Below are 19,392 nucleotides of genomic sequence, written 5' to 3' on the forward strand. Positions count from 1 at the left end.
TTATGTTTTCTCCTTCTCCGCCCACAGGTTGCAGCGTCTCCATTTCCTATCATCTGTATAGTACCCAATGAGAATTTCAGGAATGTGTGCGATTCTTCTGTACTCCTCACTTTCTTCCTTCTGATTCTCTAACACCTTCTCTCTCAATTGAGAACTCAACTCATACAGAGACAGTCGTTGAAGATGGCTCAAGTGCTGAATACCCACAGGCAACTCCTCCAGTAATGGAAGTTGTTGCAGAAATAGTGTTTGTAGACGACGCAATGCACCCTCCTCCACTCTCATCCATCTCAACCCTTCCATTCTCTTTAGGTGCATCTGCTTCAGATTTAGGAACCCCCCAGCCTTGAAACACAACCCTTCTCCCTGGTAAGACCCACAGAAATTAATTTCACCCAAATTGGGCAAATGTTGGAGGGATTCAAGCGGATCCTCCTCACCCCTTAACCCGCTCCAATTCAAATCTATTCGTTGCAAGCCGTGAAGATGAGCTACACATTGTGGCATCTTTTCTAAGCGGCCACACAAAAGCAGCATACGAAGAGATTGAAGAAACGAAGAAGAAGAAGAAGAAGAAACAAGAGAAGGATGATGATGATTTAGATCGATTATCTCATGATCATCACCTTTTCCAATTGAATCAACCCTTAATTCCCGAAGACTGGTGAGGTTGGCAAGGGAGGAGCAGAGCTCTTTTCCATCTTCTCTTCTTAGCTTAGTAATACGTAATTCTCTTAATTGGGTCAGCTTTCCTATCTCCTTAATGATTATAGATCCACTACTAGCATCTATGCAACCAAATATTTCTAGGGCAAGAAGCCCTCCCATATTCGAGGGAGCTTTAAATCCGTGATATCCATAATCATCATCGGAAGAATCAACTAGTTGATATACTCTGAGAACCCGAAGTTTTTGCAGCTTTAGGATTTCCATAGGTAATTCCCTAACTTCAGTGATTCCCAAATTCAAATACTCCAAATGTTGAAGCTTTCCAATGGCTTTTGGGACTCTCTCCACTCTTGTATCATATAGGTCTAGAAGCTTGAGATGAAACAAGTTGAAAATCTCATTTGGTATCTCCGTCAGTGTCTCTTGACCTCTCAAATCCAAAACCTTTAACAACTTGCTACTCCCTGAAACTTTAGATAACAACATTCTGGACAGTGATGGGTTCGTGGATCCAATTGTAACGAACGACCGAAGGTGATCAAAGCAATAATTTTGCATTTGCTGGTGGTGCTGGGTGTTGTTACTACTACTAGTATGGACTATTAGACGGCGTACCTTCTCGGACGGCCACCTTGTTGGTTGTCCAGTAGTAATTGTGACCATGTTTTGTTCTCTTGACTTGGAAATGATAATTTCTCGCAATAGATCATGGACTCGGCAATTTCCAGGCATTCCTTCATAAAATACACGAGTCACTTGAATTAGGCTTCTATTGATGAGTTCACTGAGATAACCCAAAGCTACATCTTCAATACTCATTCCTTCTCTCCATTCTACAAACCTTTCAGCAATCCACAAATTAACGAGTCTTAGGCATCTTATTTCATGACCCTCTGGTAAGATACTTGTGTACAACAGACATGTCTTTAGATGCCAAGGCAGGTCGCTATAACTGAGAGAGAGTATCTTTTTAACTCTGTCCAACTTACCCGTGCCTTCTAATTCACCCCCAAGACTGCGTCGAACCATCTCCCATTCATCTATTCTGTTTACATCTTTCGAAGCCAAAAGCCCGCTGATTGCAAGAATCGCAAGGGGCAAGCCCTCACATTTGTCCAATATACCTTTGGCAACATCCATCAAATGGCCAGGGCAATTACCACCGTTAAAGATCTTGTTGCAAAACAGGGTCCTCGAATCCTCAACAGATAGTGGCTCTATTCTGTAGACAAAACGCCGAGATTCAATGCAAGAGGCAGAGGCCACATCAGCTCTTCGAGTTGTTAGCATGACACGGTTGCCGTGGCTACTCTCGGGCAGTGCAAATTTGATGGTATTCCAAAATTCAACGTCCCATACATCATCAAAAACAATTGCATACCTTCCAGCTTGTTGAAGAAAATCTTTGATAAATTCTTTCAGCTCGGTGGTAGTCATGGACTCGATCCATTGTAGGACTGGTTTCTTCCCTTCCTTGTGCAACTGCCGAATCAAGTCTTTTAGGAGGTACTGAAAGTCACATGTTTGAGAGACAGTTACCCAAGCACGAACTGGGAAATGCCTTCTCACTTCAAGGTCCTCATGGACTTTTTTCACTAGGGTAGTTTTGCCGAGGCCTCCCATACCAACCACTGAAACAACTTTCAGTTGGTAATCATCCCCTTGGAGGAGCAGAGAAATTAGATGTTTCTTGGGCTGGTCAATGCCAACTAATTTATCTTCTTCCACAAGCAGTGCATCATCTCTGCTATAGCGCCATGTTGTGTTGTTCACAGCAGAAAGTGAGTTCGACGCTTGGGCAGAGGTACCATATTCGGATTGGTATCTTTGATGACCTTCAGAAATACTTTTGATTCTGGACTTGATGCTTTGTATTTCGCTAGCAACTCGATGGCGAGCTCTCAAATTCTTGATGGAGCTGAAAATTCTCCGAGCAGAGCCGTAGAATCCTGTTGCGTGATGCCGAGCAAATCGAGCTACAAATTCATCAAGAATGTCTTCAGTGTCATAAGCAGCCTCTCGCACTTGCTTGATCCATTCTTGGAGCCTGGGTAGAGCATCTTCTTCTTTTGCTTCTGCCTCTCTCAGGAAAGCTCTCATGTGCCCCAACTCATCCCCGATGAATTGGACTTCTTGCCGAAGCCCTCCCAATAGCCGTCCCTCCTCGCGCAGAAAAGTTGAGAGTTGATCCAGCACAAAAGAGAGAACCGTTTCTGCCATTTTCAGTCTTTCTTTCTCACTTCAGAATGTCCGGGAAGGCGGTTTCTGGTTTATAGGACGGTCCACTTGTAGTATCTTGAAAGGAAGAAGGAAGAAGGAAGAAGGAAGAGGAGGTTATAGATTCATAAGGTGATGAACTTCGATGCTATATGGTGCAGTGCTCATCACAAAGAAAAACCGCGTCAAAAAGAAAAAGAAAGAACTAACCAACTAGAAGAAACTAAAGCAAGAAACATGATTGTGAAAGACGAAGCTGCCTTACCTGCTACAATACAAAATCATGGAAGCTATTAAGAAGACACTGCAATTGGTATCAGTCTTCAGGACCTTCTTTCAACTGTGGGTCCTTCGGTCGGATGAAGATAAAAGGAGTGACTACCGCAGCATCGTGCCAGAGCAATGATGTCAAATTATTTAACAGGGGAAGGAATAAAGTTAAAACGCGGTTGGACTGGACATTGTTGCTTTCATTGACGAAGAAATAAAACTACTACTGCAAAGTCTTTTGCAGCTTCTGCTGACATATATTACCTCCCCCTTCTGTGGAACTAATTTCTGCATTTTTTTTGCCCCCCTTCTGACCAAATTTTCGGTATAGAGAATGAGAATCTACTTTGAATAAAGAATACCCCACCTCAAAACAAAAATGACAGTTCTGAATCAAATGGAAGCTAGCTATGTGTTTTCCAGCAATGTGTGATGCAGATGAAAGTTAATTTCTCCGGGGTGGAACAGAAAATGCAACTCAAGACCTAAGCTCAATTCAGGGTGCCGAATTCTTTTGTGAAAGCTAACCGAGAGTAGCTGAAACTAGTTAAGAATACAAAATTATACTTAGTAGGCAAGAAGCAGAAAGGCACCCAAAGGGTTAGTATAAATTATCTTCAAATTTCAGAACACCAGTGCTTGTGCACCTATTAATGCCGAAATGCAGCCTTTAGCACTGTGGCCCTGTTAATGATTTATTGGTAAACCCTTGGATTCAATAATAGGTATAGTTACTTCAACCTAATCTTTACAAAAACACACACCTTGGTAAATTGAAGGAGATCAATAAATTAATTAATGACAAGATGTTCTAAAGTTACAAAGAAATCAATTAGTGCACCAAGACACCATATTTTAAAGAAGGGAATCTGCAAGTGGTGGAGTTTGGTGGTGAGACTGCAAATGCAGTTGTGGGCTTCAAAATAATGCAAAGATGGCTATGGCCTATGAGGTGGAGCTGGCCAGCTCAGTGCATGCAACAGCAACGCTCTCTACCAGCCTCATTCAGTTATTAATTTGTAATATGATTGTGGTTATTTATTAGTGTGAACACACATGACTAATTATACATGAAACGCAGAAAGCATCCGAGAAATCCTTTAGTTATCTTCAAATCCTTTAATTTCCACCTACTAACACCGAAAGTAGAATTTATTCCCCCCCTCCCCCCCCAAAAACCTCTTTTTTAATTGAATAGTATTTCAATGCTTTTTCGACCAAATGATGTTGTACTTTATATGGTGACCAAATAGTTGAGCATAATATAGAAAATAAACCAGTAAAATCACAAAATTCATTGAGAAACTATTCAGAATAATAAAAAGGGGTAGATGGACAAATAAAATTAACTTAATACAAAACAATTTTCTATCAGACATTTTTCATATTTTGTATCACAAAAATAAAAAGTCGAAAGGATTTGAACTTCTTCCAAACTAAAATTTGAAGAAAATCTCAAAACATATATAATCAAAATGTAACTAAAAAAAAAGATTTCTAAAGAGTAAAAAAAAAAAAGATTTCTAAAGAGTCAAAGTAAAATGTCTATTGATAGGATGCAAAATTACTATTTAATTTATGATTATTTTCCATTGATATTTGCTAAACATTGTATTATTAGATAGATTTTACTTATATTTGATATTTGGTGCTAATTATAGGGAGATGAAGCAAAAAGTGATAAAAAGAGTGATTTTCCAAGAATTGCTGTCAAATCCGATGATGCAGGATTTACACGCATGGTAGTTTCAATTGAAAGTAACTAATTTTCTTTTCTAGTCAAAGAATAACAAAGGATTTGGTTCATCCATATATGTGAAATCTAATAGTTTTTATTAATTTCTTTATTCGTTAGTATTCATATATTTTCTAATTTAATTTCTCATGATTATTATAATATTTGAATATCAAAGACCCCGATATTTAATTCAACTTAACAAACTAATACCAGTTAAGATAGTTAAATTCGTAATTGTTTAATTGTTTTAAATTAGGTGCGTGATTTGTTTCATGTTAGGAAAACATATAATCTAGTTTAAATAAACTTTGGTAGTGTGTTTATTAATTAGAATAGGGTTTTTCTAGTTTCTAATGCAATCAAAAAATTAAATTCTACAGGCTTACTTAGGGTTATTTCTTGATTAGGAAATAGTTAACAGGCATACCTTAACTATCGATACACTCAGAAAAAGTTGGTTGTCATCGCTTATTTGACAACTATAACCTGTTTATTAATGAATAGATGAAATAATTCTTACATCGATGATCAGTTGTATGAATCACTTTCGGAGTTATATCCTTAGCTAGTGCTTGCTTATTCTTAATTTAAATTTAATTTGCTTTAGTTTAATTGTTTTTATTTGCACCAATTATTTATTTTAATTTTAATTTTCCAAAACCCCCAATTAGTATTTACTTGGAAAGTGACAGATTTTTTCTTAGTCCCTGTAGATTCGACCATACCTACCACTATATACAAAATTTATATTTTATTTGAATAGGTATTTATTATTGCACAGACTCGACACTTGTCATCTATGAATCTAAATAAATGTTTTTAATTGTATAGTTGATACAATTTTGTTAATATCTTTTATAATATACTAAAATCAATAATTGTCAATCTTCAGTGTGTACAGTGCACACCAAACCAGTCAAATATGTATAAGAAATGTTAATTTTTTTTAATTTATAACCTCTTTCATGGAGAAAAAAAACATCTTTATTAAACTATATTGATTTTATGAGTATTAAGTAGGGATGACAATGGGGACGAGCACCCGCCTCGCGGGGGTCATTGGTAGGGATGTTTTGCGAATCGAGCCGCTCGCGAGCCGATCACGAGCGGCTCGAATATGAGCTCGACTCGAACTCGTCAATATCGAGCTCGAGTCGAGCTCGAGCTAATTAAGTCGATCTCGAACTCGAGCTCGAGTTCAAAAACATTAAACTCGTTATATATTTATTTTTTATTTTAATAGTAAAATTACATATATATCTCTAATATTTTATTATTTATTAAAAAAATTATTGTTTTATTCATTTTTAAAAATAAATAATTATTTTTTTTTATTTTTTAAAAATAAAATAATAATAATTATTTTTTTATTTTTTAAGCTCGAGCTCGAGCTCAATTCGAATTTGAGTCGAGCTCGAGCTCGAGTTTGATATTTTGAGCTCGTCGAGCTCGAGCTCGAGTTCGAGCTTCACAAAATTAACTCGAGTTCGGTTCGTTTGCACCCCTAGTCATTGGGATGGGGGCGGGAATTTTTCCCCCGTTTAGAAACGGGGCGGGGGACGGGGGTATACTCCCCCGCCCCACTCCCCGCCCCGCCACCCGTTTGAAATATATATATTTATATGTACATAACTATATACATATAATGATATTATCAATTATACTACTAATTATACGTGTCTATTAATAAAAATTATTAATTATTTATACTAAATTTATTAATACGTTTATGTTAAATTCCTAACTACACTTAATACAATAACACTTTTTTTTCTAAAAAAACACAATAATAATTTAGTGATTGTATTTGTATCAAAAGTGAAAACTTGATTATTTTAGTTATATTTGTTTTATTATATTAGATTGTATTCAAATAACCTTTGTTTAATTATTTTTATGAGTTTCACTTGTGAAGTTACAATAAATAATAATTTGGTGATGTGTTGATATTTTAATACTTGATTATTTGCTTAAATTTAATTATAATGAAATTATATAATAAAATTTTTTTAACCCCACGGGTGCCCCCACAGGGGAAGCGGGGCGGGGGTTGGGGGAGGTGTCCCCTGCCCCATTGCCACCCCTTGTACTAAGTGACTAATTTATAAAATATTAGAATATTATGACTATGTCAGTTATTCAATGGCATTGCTTAAAATGTACTTTAGTATCTTAAGAGTGAGGGTTAAACTAACAGTTAGCTAATAAAATTTTTTTACATGGAAAGTCATGTTAACTGAAATATGAAAAATTATGCAATATGATAGAAAATGTAACTTTCCAAGACATTATCTTCAGCATTTATTGGCCATAAAAGAGAGAAAATACTAAAGTAAATCATTGAGAAGTATAAAAAGGCAAAAAAATAAAAAATAGTAGTGTTGTCTTTATGCTACTGAAATAAAAAATTGAAGAATAAATGAGTCTTAAACACACAAGTGCCTTCATGCCAGCGATCTCAATATGACAATTAAAAATGAAACAGCAAATGTAAGGTTTGCTGCTAAACTTATGTTATATTAGATATCTTAATGTTTTATCCTTTTGAGTTTTTTTCAACAACTTTACTTAGATAATAAGAATCATGGTTGTAACTCTTAGGATTTTGTACTTATATTTCATAAATTCTATGGAATGCCAGTGACGACTCTTAGGATCGTCAACCATGGCATTCCAAAAGAAAAGGAAAACAACAAATTAAACAGGAGAATCATCAGAAATTAGAACCCAATAAATTAACTTTCTGATGTTGAAATAATGATCAAGTGAAAGGCATCCCACCTCCAAAACTTAATTAGTTCAATGTTATTGTTTTGTTAATAACAGCACATATAAGTGTGAAAACTGTGGAAGACAGAAGCATAAATCAGCATATGGAGAAGGAAAACTTAGGGTCCATGAGCTACTAATAACTTGGCCTATGTATTTTAAACCAGTAATTTAATAAAACTTCAAAAGTTTTATTGAGCTAGCTAGCCTGGACATAACAATTGAAGTTCCAATGAACTACTAATAACTTGATTAAGTTACAAATTACAAAACACGGAGTTTAAATAAAATTTATCAACAACCTGTTATAAATAAGGCACCACACTAACCAAGTTAGTGTTAGCACACAACCTGTTATAAACATGATCACTTCTTTCTTTCTTTTGTTTTTTTTCCCCTCTTTCTCCAGTTGTGGAATTCCAGCGACTAGGACTAGATGGGACGAAAGGCGGCTCTTTTTACCAATTAGAATCGTCTTATGCAACATAATACATCTTCAAACAACATAAAGAAATTGTGTATTTTAATCCATAAAAATGTAGCCAACCACCACTGCCCGTACCATTACTCTCGACCTTATATTTTCAATTTTATTGAAGATGAAACAAAATTCTTTTATTACTCTTGACCTTATAATTTCAACTTTACTAAAGATAGGATAAATTTAATTCTATATATATATATTGTAATAAGCAACTCAAGGAAAAATTCACTTATGCTATTCTATTCTTCAATCCTTTCAAAATTATTTTTTTCCTTGTGAAATAATGCAATTTTATTTTTTAAAGATAATTTGATGGATGGATAAATATTACTTTTGATTATGTTAGTTATTCAAAAAGGAGAAAAGAAGTAAATAATAAATAATGTTTGAACTCGGAGGAAACTGGAATGACCTCAGTTGTTTTCTTCGATCGTTTGCTGTTCCTAGCTTTGAAGTGTACAGTTTTACTTTTAGGCCTCCTAGCTTTCATCCCGTTATATCTGAAGTCAATATCCTGTCATTTATTGAAATAAAAGAATTTCCACCGCAATTTGAATTGCTTTTTTGGATAGAGCCAATTTAATTTTTTTTAGACAAGGCAATTTTTTTCAAAATTCTTTTCTTTTTTTCCAAGGATCAAAAATTTTTTTTACCTGGGTATTTCATTTTTAGTAATTCTTTTTTTTAAAGATTAAAAGTATAAATTATATTAGTTTTAAATTTTTGAGTTTGTACCGTACCATGACAATGTTGTAATTTTATATTGGGCTCATCTCCCATTTTGTGTTCTCATGGTACATAACAGAAAAAGCCTTAATTTTATTAGTCTGAACGTTATTAGGTGGTTGGCAGGTATATCAATTTGATTAATTGAATTAGGGTTGCTGCCCTGTCCCTCCACTCTCAGATGTGCTGATAAAAAGTTGAATTTGCTGTGACTGATGATATTTGAACTATACCCTGTCAGCTTGTGTTTTCTAGTTTTCAAACTTTTAATCGATATATCAAGGAAAGCTTTTCTTTTTTCTTTTTTCTTTTTTTTCCTGATTTTGGAGACAAGATTGGATGTGAAGAAAGAAGTGGGAATGAAAATATTGGAGATGGCTAAATTTTTTTTTAATGCTCAGGATAAGACAATTGACGTAAACCCTTAACCACGTAGCCAAATCCAATCACCACCATCTTATCATGTCTAATTTTTCTGTTAGTTTATTGTAATGTGTAAAAAAAAAAAAAAAAAATTAGATACGCTCAACAACGTCAAATCATAATTTTGTGTTTCTATTTTTCTTCTTTCTACTGTGTAAAATGAATGATAGTAACACACCAACTCGGAATGTAGTCAGCCACCATTCTCCTACATCTTGCCGGAAATTATGTATGCTATAGATTATACTCAACCTAATATTGAAGCTTTTTTTTTTTTTTTTTTTTAACAAGGAAACCAGCTACCGCTATCTGAGAGTGCGCATTGGATAAACCCCATCCCATGCAATAATTTGTCAACCGCACAGAGGGGTAAGATGTATTGGGTAAATTCCACCTCGTACAATAACCCGCCAGCCACATGGAGGGGTAAGATGCACTAGGCAAGCGTTGTGTGATGGGTGAATGTCCTAAGAGAGGTTCGAATTCGAATTGGTAGGAAAGCATGACACTAACTCTACCATCGACCAATAATATTGAAGATGGCACATGTTTCACTCTATAATTATCTGTTCAATTTTTTCTTTTGAAGTTTGCCCTTTTTTTCTAGATTATATTCACCTTTCATCGTCGAATTGAATTTACAACGTACCGATTTTCTCAAATCGCTTCATACAAGATGCATGATATTTGTTATGATTTACCATATCATCTTAGCATTTGGTATTATGGGGTCTTACTTTTTACCTCATTGTAATGATATATGTGGAATAAATGGGAGTTTAGTTACCGGAAGCTGGAGCTTACAAATGAATCTGTCCTTTCGCAGTTTTACTTGTCCAAGAATAATTAATTTATGGGAAAATTTTCCTACATATCTGCAAGGACTAAATAAATATATTGACTATAGTTAGTGAGAATTTATCCTTGTAAAGAAGATTTTTATATAGGGATTTTGTTATGAAAAAGATAAATTTGAGACATATATATAGTTAGATTTGTTTTTCCTGAATTTAACGAGTCATAGGCTATAAAAGTTGTAGTAGTTCAATTTTTTTTTTTTTTCCAAATCCTAGTAGGAAGCCGCCACTTGAGCTAATGAATTGAAATTCACTATTAAAATTAACTATTATTGAGTCATAATTTGGACTCAAATGTGATAAGGTGCGTTACTTGAGCTACTTAATACTGTATTCTGGAAGAGCAATTTCGAAAGCAAATGGCGAAACAGAGGCACAAATTTTTCTTAGTGATCATAACATACTATTTCCTAGAAACAGCATAAAAAAGGAGACAGAAAGACATTATCCACATTATAAAGCCCTATCAATGTTTGTCATTTTTATATAATAACTTACTATAGAAGAATTGTCAAAATCGTGTGAGAAAGTTAAGAACAAAATACGAAGAAAATTCTTACTCATAACCAAGAAACTGCAGCCAAAAAAAAAAAGAAGAAAAAAAATGGAGTGGAGCCATTAAAGTCAGTCAAAAAGAAAAAGAAAGGAGTAGCTAATTACAAGAAACTAAAGCATGAGCAATGATGGAAATTCAATAGAAAGAAGAGAGACAGCAACGGAATCTTGAAAGGCGAAGCTACCTTGTCCGCTACACTACAACATCATGGAAATTATTAAGGAGACTATGCGTAGTTGGTGGGGCGTATGCGTTAACTCTTCAGTCTTCAGGAGGCGAGTACCTTTCGACTGTGGTTCTTCCATCAAATAAAGTGGGTGGCTACCAGCGTACAACTGGGTTTGCGTTTTTCCTCAAAAGGGCAATCCAGCCATGCTAGGTGGGTTGGACGTGGTTTTTTTGTGGGTCTGTCTTAGTTACTCTTAATTGGGTCTTTTTGCTGTTAACTCCTGAGTGTTTCTAATTTAATTGGGTATGTATGTTTCTGCCTCTTGACAGAAAAAAAATCATTTACTTGGTGAGGGTGTGCTCGGGAGGGGGAGGGGGTTTCGTTCCCACATCGGTTGGATGTGGGTTCTTCAACCTGGGTTTAAGGCCCATAGGGTTCTCGTTCAGTTACCAATTGACTGGACATGGGTTTTTGTGGGTTTCCCTTATATTACTCTTAATTGGGTCTTTCCGTCATTAACTCTTGAGTGTTTCTAATCTAATTGGGTGTGTGTGTTGGGTGTGTGTGTTTCTGTCTCTTGACAGAGAAAAAAGTCATGCTAGGTGGGGTTGGTTCTTCGGCTTTGTGGATAGTGGTGGGATTGTGACACTAGCATTGCTGCGAGCTTTGGGTGTTGTGGCAAAAGATTGATAAGGGCATTGTTTTACAGTTTACAAATAGGTTGCCATTTGGGCTCTAATTAAGCATGTTGAGATGGAATCTTTATCCAAATTGGGTATTCACCTCGTCCTTCAGAAAGAATTTGGGGCAGGAATCGTTTCTGAACATTTTACGACCTTGATTGCTTAAGAAAATTTTCACGGCTCAAATTATAAGTTGTACATCGATTTCAAGGACGGGCACGAGACAAAAAAAAAAAAAAGAGATAAATTTACATTTTGTTCAAATTGATTTACATTCTGAACAAATACATGCACATTTTGTTCAAATGCATAAAACCGTTCCGGATCCCCGATCCCTTAAAGGAAGACATTCATCGGTTCTGCTGCAATATATTTTAACTAGTATCGGCTTGGGGTGGAAAAAAAATGAGCAAGTTTTCCACCTGGTAGTAATTATCTAAGGAGCCTTCCTCTCTCTAAGAGTAGAGGCTTTCTCTCTCTAAAGTAGCTGTTCTCTCTCTTGGGATAAGAGCCCTCCCACCTCTTTGGTGGGAAAGTTAGCTTTTTTCAAACCTTTTCAAAAATGTCTTTCTCCCGCACTTCCGGATCATGGTTTATCATCAGTACTTGTACGAGGGATTTTTAATGAAAGGTTAATGGCAGCTACTCTTTGTTTAAGCAAGCCAGTGCATGAAGGAAGGGAGTTCAAGTGTCGCTATCTTCAACTATGATAAGATACCGTCTGGACCTTGATAGCCAGTGCTCTGTTTTCTCTGTCTGTTAAGTGTACAAGTGAGTATCGATCTTCTATCTGTTGTGGTCAGTTTCTTTCTGCAAGTTTTTCTTTTTCCTTCAGTGCGATTCTGTTATTAGTGTTTTCGTTTGTTCTTCTTTTTGGTTCATCTTTCTTTTTTTACGCCTTGGTACTGGTTCATCTTCTGGGTTTAGAGTGGTTTTTCCTTCTGTTTTTTTGCTGAGTCTTTCCATGGAGGGAGAGCTGTCAGATATATTACAGAAGTTCTCCCTTGAAGGGAATGAGCTGGTAGGACTTACGCTGGAGGGGGAAGACTTTCAAACTGGCGTGAGAGCTTGTGAAAACAGTATCATTGGGAGAGTCTTAGGAGAAAAAGTGATTAACTTCACTGGTATCAAAAACTTTGTGGCTGTTGCCTGGGGGTATCCCAGGAATCTGTCAGTGGTGGAACTGGGACCAAATGTTTTTCAGTTTAACTTACCCAGCTCTGAAGACAAAGATAGAATAGTGGAGGGAGGGCCTTGGGTTATAGATAATCAGATGCTAGTTCTCAGAAGATGGGTTGAAGGCATTGAAGATGACTATAAAGCCTTTGTGACGGCACCTCTCTGGGTGCAGCTCTGGAATCTGCCTGTCCATTGGCTGTCTAGGGAAATTGGAAGAAAGATAGGGGGTGTGTTTAAGGAAGTTAGAGAGGTCGTTATCCCCCAGGTGGGGGGTAAAGAGGGTAGGCACCTAAAGGTCTTGGTCATGGTCGACCTATCTAAACCCCTTCTTAGAGGTACTGTGGTCAGAATAGCAGGAACTGGCAAATGGATAGCTTTCAAGTATGAAAGGTGTCCGGATTTCTGTTATAATTGCGGTATTGTGGGGCATAGTGAAAGGTCTTGCAATGTAAGGAGTTTGCTAGGAGGGAGCACTGATGAGAATCAGTACGGTCCCTGGATGAGAGCAGGGAATGCTAAGTTCTCCCCTCAGAAGAGAAATGCAAGAGTCTCTGAGCAAAGTGATAGACGTTACTGGGTCTTTAGGAAGGGGGAGCTGGTTGAACAGGAGAAAAATAATATGTCTAGAAGCCAGAGTTTGCAGGAGGTCCTCAAGGCCTCTGATAGTGGGGGAGGTAGTAACCAGGATAGGGACAAAGCAGGGGAGGAAGATAGAATGGAGGGGTTGGGAGGACCTTCCTCTCAGGTGGAGTCTCTCAAGGTAGTCTATAATATTAGGAAGGAGGAGCAGGTGATAGGTGATAAGGAGAAAGTAGAACTACCTCTGGTTAATCACGTAGGGGAAGCCTCCCAACTTCCTCACGTAGAGGAAGAGATGGAGGAAGATGTAGTTGAAGTAGTGCACAATCACATACAGGAGGCTAGGGTCTTAGAGGAAAACTCAGCGCTTGTAATTGTTAGCCAGGAAACTCAAGGTGAAAATAAGATGGTGGGGTTGCTGGACAGACAGACAAGGAGATCTTTTAGGAAATTAAAGACTCCAGCTAGAACCAGAAGGCCTTTGCAGATGATTCAAGGTAATGATAATATTCAGGTGAACGCGGGAAAGAGGAAGATCCTACCTAGAGATGAAGTGATGGAGGAAGCATACCAGGATATGAGTCAGTGGAAAAAAACCAAACATTTGGAGGAGCTGTATATTGAGGGAGCTACGGAAAAGGAGGAGAGGTCCTTCCTAAAAGGGACCTCCAGGTGTCAATGAGAGTTGTGGTGTGGAACTGCCAAGGGGTGGGGAGTCCCTTGACAGTTCCCCAGCTGAGGGAGGTGAATAACCTCTCCTCTCCAAATATTATTTTCCTAAGTGAGACTAAGAATAGGAAGCCTGTCATTGATAGAATTACTAGAAGCTTAAGGCTAGATAACAATGTGACTGTGGAAGCTATGAATAGAGCAGGGGGGATGGCCCTGCTATGGACTAAGGATACACAAATTGTAGAGGTGACTACTACTGCCTTTACGATAGAAGCCAAGATCGAAGGTAATGATTCTCAGGCGGCTTGGTGGTTCATTGGAGTGTATGCTAGTTGTGAGCATAGAATCAGGAAGGAACAATGGAGGGTGCTTACTGATAGAAGTAGATTGTGGGGATCAAGATACCTGATCTCTGGAGATTTTAATGACATTTTGTCCAATGAGGAAAAGTGGGGGGGTGTGTTTAGGGAGGAGAGAAGTTTGAGGGACTTTAGACAATTCATTGAGTTGAACAGACTAGTGGATATTGGTTTTGAAGGCCACCCTTGGACCTGGAGTAATCACTGGGACAATGAAGGGGAAGTTCGTCAAAGACTAGATAGAGCTTTGGGTAGTATGGATTGGTTTCATGACTTTGAGAGTGCTAAGTGTCAACACATTGAGACTCTTGCTTCTGACCATTCAATGCTTTTATTAGACACCAATCCAGGGATAGGAAAAAAAAAAAAGAGGTTTTACTTTGACAAGAGATGGCTCCAAAAGGAGGGGATTCAGCAAGTGGTGGAGCAAGCCTGGAATAGAGAGGAACAGGGTTCTAAGATGTTTAAAGTTACTAGAAAGATTAGGAACTGCAGAATTGAACTCTTAAAATGGAAAAATACTGTCCAAGCTAACTCTAGGAGTAAAATTGAGGGCCTTAAGCAGGATTTGGAGAAAACTAGGAATGCAGTTGTTGTGAACAAAAAAGAGGAGCTCCAGGATCTCAAAAGAAAGTTGGCTAAGGCCTACAAGGAGGAAGAAGTCTTCTGGAGTCAGAAGTCCAGAATCAGCTGGCTGAGAGAGGGGGATAAAAATACTAGATTTTTTCACTCCTCAGTCAAGGGGAGGCGAGTCAGTAATAGATTGAACAGGTTACAAAGAGAGGACGGATCTTGGACAGCTAATGAAGAGGAGGTAGTGACTGAACTTTCTGAGTACTTTAAGGACCTGTTTATGAGTGGAGGGAAGGGGGAAACGACAGAAATTTTAGAGGGGATTCCTCACTATATTACTCAGGAGATGAATGCTAAGCTAACCAAGGAAGTAATGGAGGATGAAATCCGTGAGGCTTTGTTCTCTATGAACCCAGAAAAAGCTCCTGGACAAGATGGAATGTCACCTTTGTTTTTTCAGAAATTTTGGAATTCCATTAAAAGTGACATCATTCCAGCTATTAAAGCTTTTTTTCACTCAGGTCACATGCTCAAATCAGTTAACCATACGGTGATATCCCTTATTCCCAAAATTCTGCACCCAACCAATCTGAAAAATTTCAGGCCTATCAGTCTATGTAGTGTGCTCTATAAAATCATATCAAAAATCTTGGCTAATAGACTGAAGTTTGTTCTGGATCTGTGCATTAGCAAAACTCAATCTGCCTTCATACCTGAAAGACAGATTTTAGATAATGTGATCATAGCTCATGAGTACATGCATTTTCTTAAAAATAAAAGACAAGGTAAAGAGGGCTACATGGCTATCAAACTGGACATGGCAAAGGCTTATGATAGGGTGGAGTGGCAATGCTTGATGGATATGATGGAAAAGATGGGCTTCTGCTCTAAATGGATAAACTGGATCCATAGTTGTTTGAAGACAGTGAGCTACTCCTTCAACTGTAACGGAGAGATCAAAGGCTTTGTGACACCAGAAAGAGGGATAAGACAGGGAGATCCCTTGTCTCCATATCTGTTTCTTATCTGTTCAGAGGGCTTCTCAAACTTGCTAAAAAGGGCGGAGGAAAGTAAAAGAATCCAGGGGCTCAAAATCAGCAGAAATGGCCCAGTGTTAACACATTTGTTTTTTGCGGATGATTCTATCATTTTTTGCAAGGCTAACAAGAATGAGGCCGTGGAAATCATGAAGGTGTTGAAAACATATGAAAAGGCCTCGGGGCAATTAGTCAACCTAGACAAATCAGCAGTTTTCTTTAGCAAAAATATGGATGATGAGCTGAAGAAGGAGGTATGCCTGACCTTAGGAGGAATGGTAGAGGCTAAACAAGGCAAATACCTGGGGCTTCCAATGGTAGTTTCAAGGTCTAAAGAGCAGATCTTTGGTTTTGTGAGGGACAATATAAGGAAAAGATGCCAGAATTGGAAGAACAAACTTCTGAGTCCAGCAGGTAAGGAAGTGCTTCTGAAAGCTGTGGTAATGGCAATGCCTACATACGTGATGTCTAGTTTCAAGTTGTCCAGAAGGCTGTGCAAAGATATCTGTGCTTTGATGGCCAATTTTTGGTGGGGTGAAGCTAATGGCAAGAACAAAATGCACTGGTTGTCTTGGGAAAGATTGGCAAGGGCTAAAAGTGCAGGAGGATTAGGATTTAAGGATATTGAAGCTTTCAATCAAGCGCTGTTAGGAAAACAAGTTTGGAGGATACTTACTAAACCAAATCTGTTGGTTAGTAAGGTGTTGAAATCCAGATATTCTCCACAGGAACCCATTCTGCAGTGTAATCTCGCCAAAAATGCATCATGGATTTGGCAAGGACTTATGGGGGCTAGAAGTTTAATCACTGCTGGTATGATCAGAAGGATAGGAAATGGAAGGAGTACAAATATTTGGAGACACAAGTGGATCCCAGACTCTGAGACAGGGAAGCCAACTACTAGTCGAGGAATTCATTGTGAGCTGGAAAAGGTGGAGGAGCTTATCAGTCAGCATAGGTGGAACAGAAATATTATATTCAGATACTTCAATAGAAGTGATGCTCAGAAAATCTTAGCTATTCCTCTAAGCCTGGCTGATAGGGAGGATAGCTTTTACTGGCAACCAAAGGAGGGAGGGATGTACACTGTCAATTCTGGGTATAAGTTTCTGATGAAGCAACACAGAAAGAGGGATAGGTGCAATCAGGGAGAAGCTAGCTCTAGCTATATAGTAAGTGATTCGCATTTAGCTCAGATGTGGAATACACTTTGGAGATTAAACATCAAACACAAAATCAAGTTTTTCGTTTGGAAATGTATTCAAGGTGCTCTGCCTGTGAAAGCAGCAGTGTATAGAAGAACGGGGGTGGGGGATCCGATATGTAAGATGTGTGGAACAGCACAGGAAACAGTTGAACATCTTCTGCTAAATTGCCCCCACACGGAAAACATATGGAAGGCCTCTCCCATTCAATGGGACGGAGCAAAGGAGCAGCAGGGAGATTTCAAAAGGTGGTGGCTAAGAATCTCAGAAGCAAGGCACAGGACAGAAGGGATGGATCACATTGGTTTAACTGCGAATATCCTGTGGCAGGTGTGGAAAGATAGAAACAAAAGAGAATTCGAGAACACTACCGCTGATACTCCCTTCAAAGCTATAAGGAAAGCGCATTCTGGTTGGTTAGAGCAGCAGCAGTTGGAGTACAAGGGGGAAGGAGAGAGCACAGAAGAAACAGCCCCTAGACAAGAAACTCAGGATCAGAGTTATGTAAATGAAGGAGAAGTGCTAATGGAGGTGGCTACAACCATGAAACAAGGGCAGCTATTCATGGGAATTGGAGTCAAAGTTAAAGTTTTTGCAAGTGATACGACGATAGGGTGGGCAATGAAAGACATCAGTTCTGGAAACAAACTCCTAGATGAAGCTTTGGCGCTGAAACTAGTGCTGTGTAAAGCTGTGCAGCGCAAGTGGAGCAATATTAAGCTGAGTTTTGGTAACAAAGAACTGTGGAGACAACTGAAACACCAGAGCCCAGCGGACAGCAGATTGGCAACAGTACTTGAAGACATATCTCAGCTACAGAGATTGTTTCGCATGTGCTCTTTTGGATTGAATAGGGAAGAAGATATGATAGTTAGCAAAAAAATCAGTGCTGATGCTTTAAGCATTATTGTGGATGAGGAGCGACAGCTTCCTCAGTGTCTTTGAACACTAGTGTGTAGAGTCCGATCGAGCCGTTGCTCGTACTTGTAATTGGTTTACTTTTAAAGCAATGAAATCATCTTATCGTTTCGACAAAAAAAAAAAAAAGTAATTATCTAAGAAATAATCAATTAAACCACTTTTAAAAGAAGATATTTATTGTGAAAGAAAAACAAACGTAAAAAAACTCACTATTCTTCAGATACGTAATAGTAAATGACTGTCAATCAGCCAATCTCAGATACGTAATGGTAAATCTATATATTTTCTACTTGAGTTTATTTGTTTGCCAACAAAAAAGCATATTTGGGCCTTCACAGAAATCAGAATCTCACTCTTTGCTGGTAATAATCTCTTTCAACTTTTCAACTCAATGTGCTGTATATATGCTCTATTCAACTTTTCATGGCTAAATTGCGTTATAGCATAATTATTGTACGAATCCCCAAAACTTTTCATGGCTCTATTCAACTATATTTTTTTTTGGTGATATTAACAATCCCCTGCACTCTCAATTCAATAATGTTATGAGTAATTCAGTGAAAATTTGACTATCGGCTCATACTAATCAATTACATTGTTTAATCTGTGTGCCTCAAGCCTACAGATATAGGCTATTTTATTTCATTTTAGGGAAAATCCTTTAAAATGTCTTTCACATTTTGTTAAATGAAAATTTTCGTCTTTCACTTTTAAAATATTAATTTTACGTCTTTTACAAATTTAAATCAGCAAAATTTTGTCCAAATCTAAGTCTCCGACCAATTTTTAGTTTGAAATTATTATATGACTCACATGTAGTCATTTTTTATGTATAAAAGGTCAAATTCCACTTTTTTTAGAGGTAAAAATGAATATGAATTAGATCAGATCTCACTTTTTAGGAAAAAAAATAAACATGATTCGGATCAAATTCTACTTTTTTAGAAGCAAAAATAATTATAAATTGGATCATTTGTTTAATTACACATGAGATTTAACTTTTTTACTCTGAAAAAAAAGAAGACCATGCATAGATTACGTGAGAGACTTATGATAAAAAGTGATAAAAAACTAAATTCTACTGATTTGATTTTATAAGAAATATAAATTTACTATTTCAAAAATAAAGAACGATAAATTTATTTTGACAAAATGTAACTAACGTTTTGAACGATTTGTCCTAATTTTATTGGACCCTGTCCCTACCTTCAAATCAAATGTGAAAATCGCCCTTGGACAACATTGTATGATTCTGTGCAGAATTGTTGAGCACTTGCTAGTTTCATGTAGGCCGAAACCTTTGCAA

At 37.4% G+C, this 19,392-nt stretch overlaps 1 protein-coding gene across 1 annotated transcript; it reads right to left on the reverse strand.

The window, feature by feature from the left end:
• On the reverse strand, positions 1-2,889 carry LOC113705590 (disease resistance protein RPM1-like). Its single transcript, XM_027227500.2, has one exon. The coding sequence runs from the start codon at positions 2,887-2,889 to the stop codon at positions 1-3; it is 2,889 nt and encodes a 962-aa protein (XP_027083301.1).
• Between the last annotated feature and the right edge of the window lie 16,503 nt (positions 2,890-19,392).

Source organism: Coffea arabica, chromosome 8c (assembly GCF_036785885.1).
Source record: "Coffea arabica cultivar ET-39 chromosome 8c, Coffea Arabica ET-39 HiFi, whole genome shotgun sequence".
NCBI lineage: Eukaryota > Viridiplantae > Streptophyta > Magnoliopsida > Gentianales > Rubiaceae > Coffea > Coffea arabica.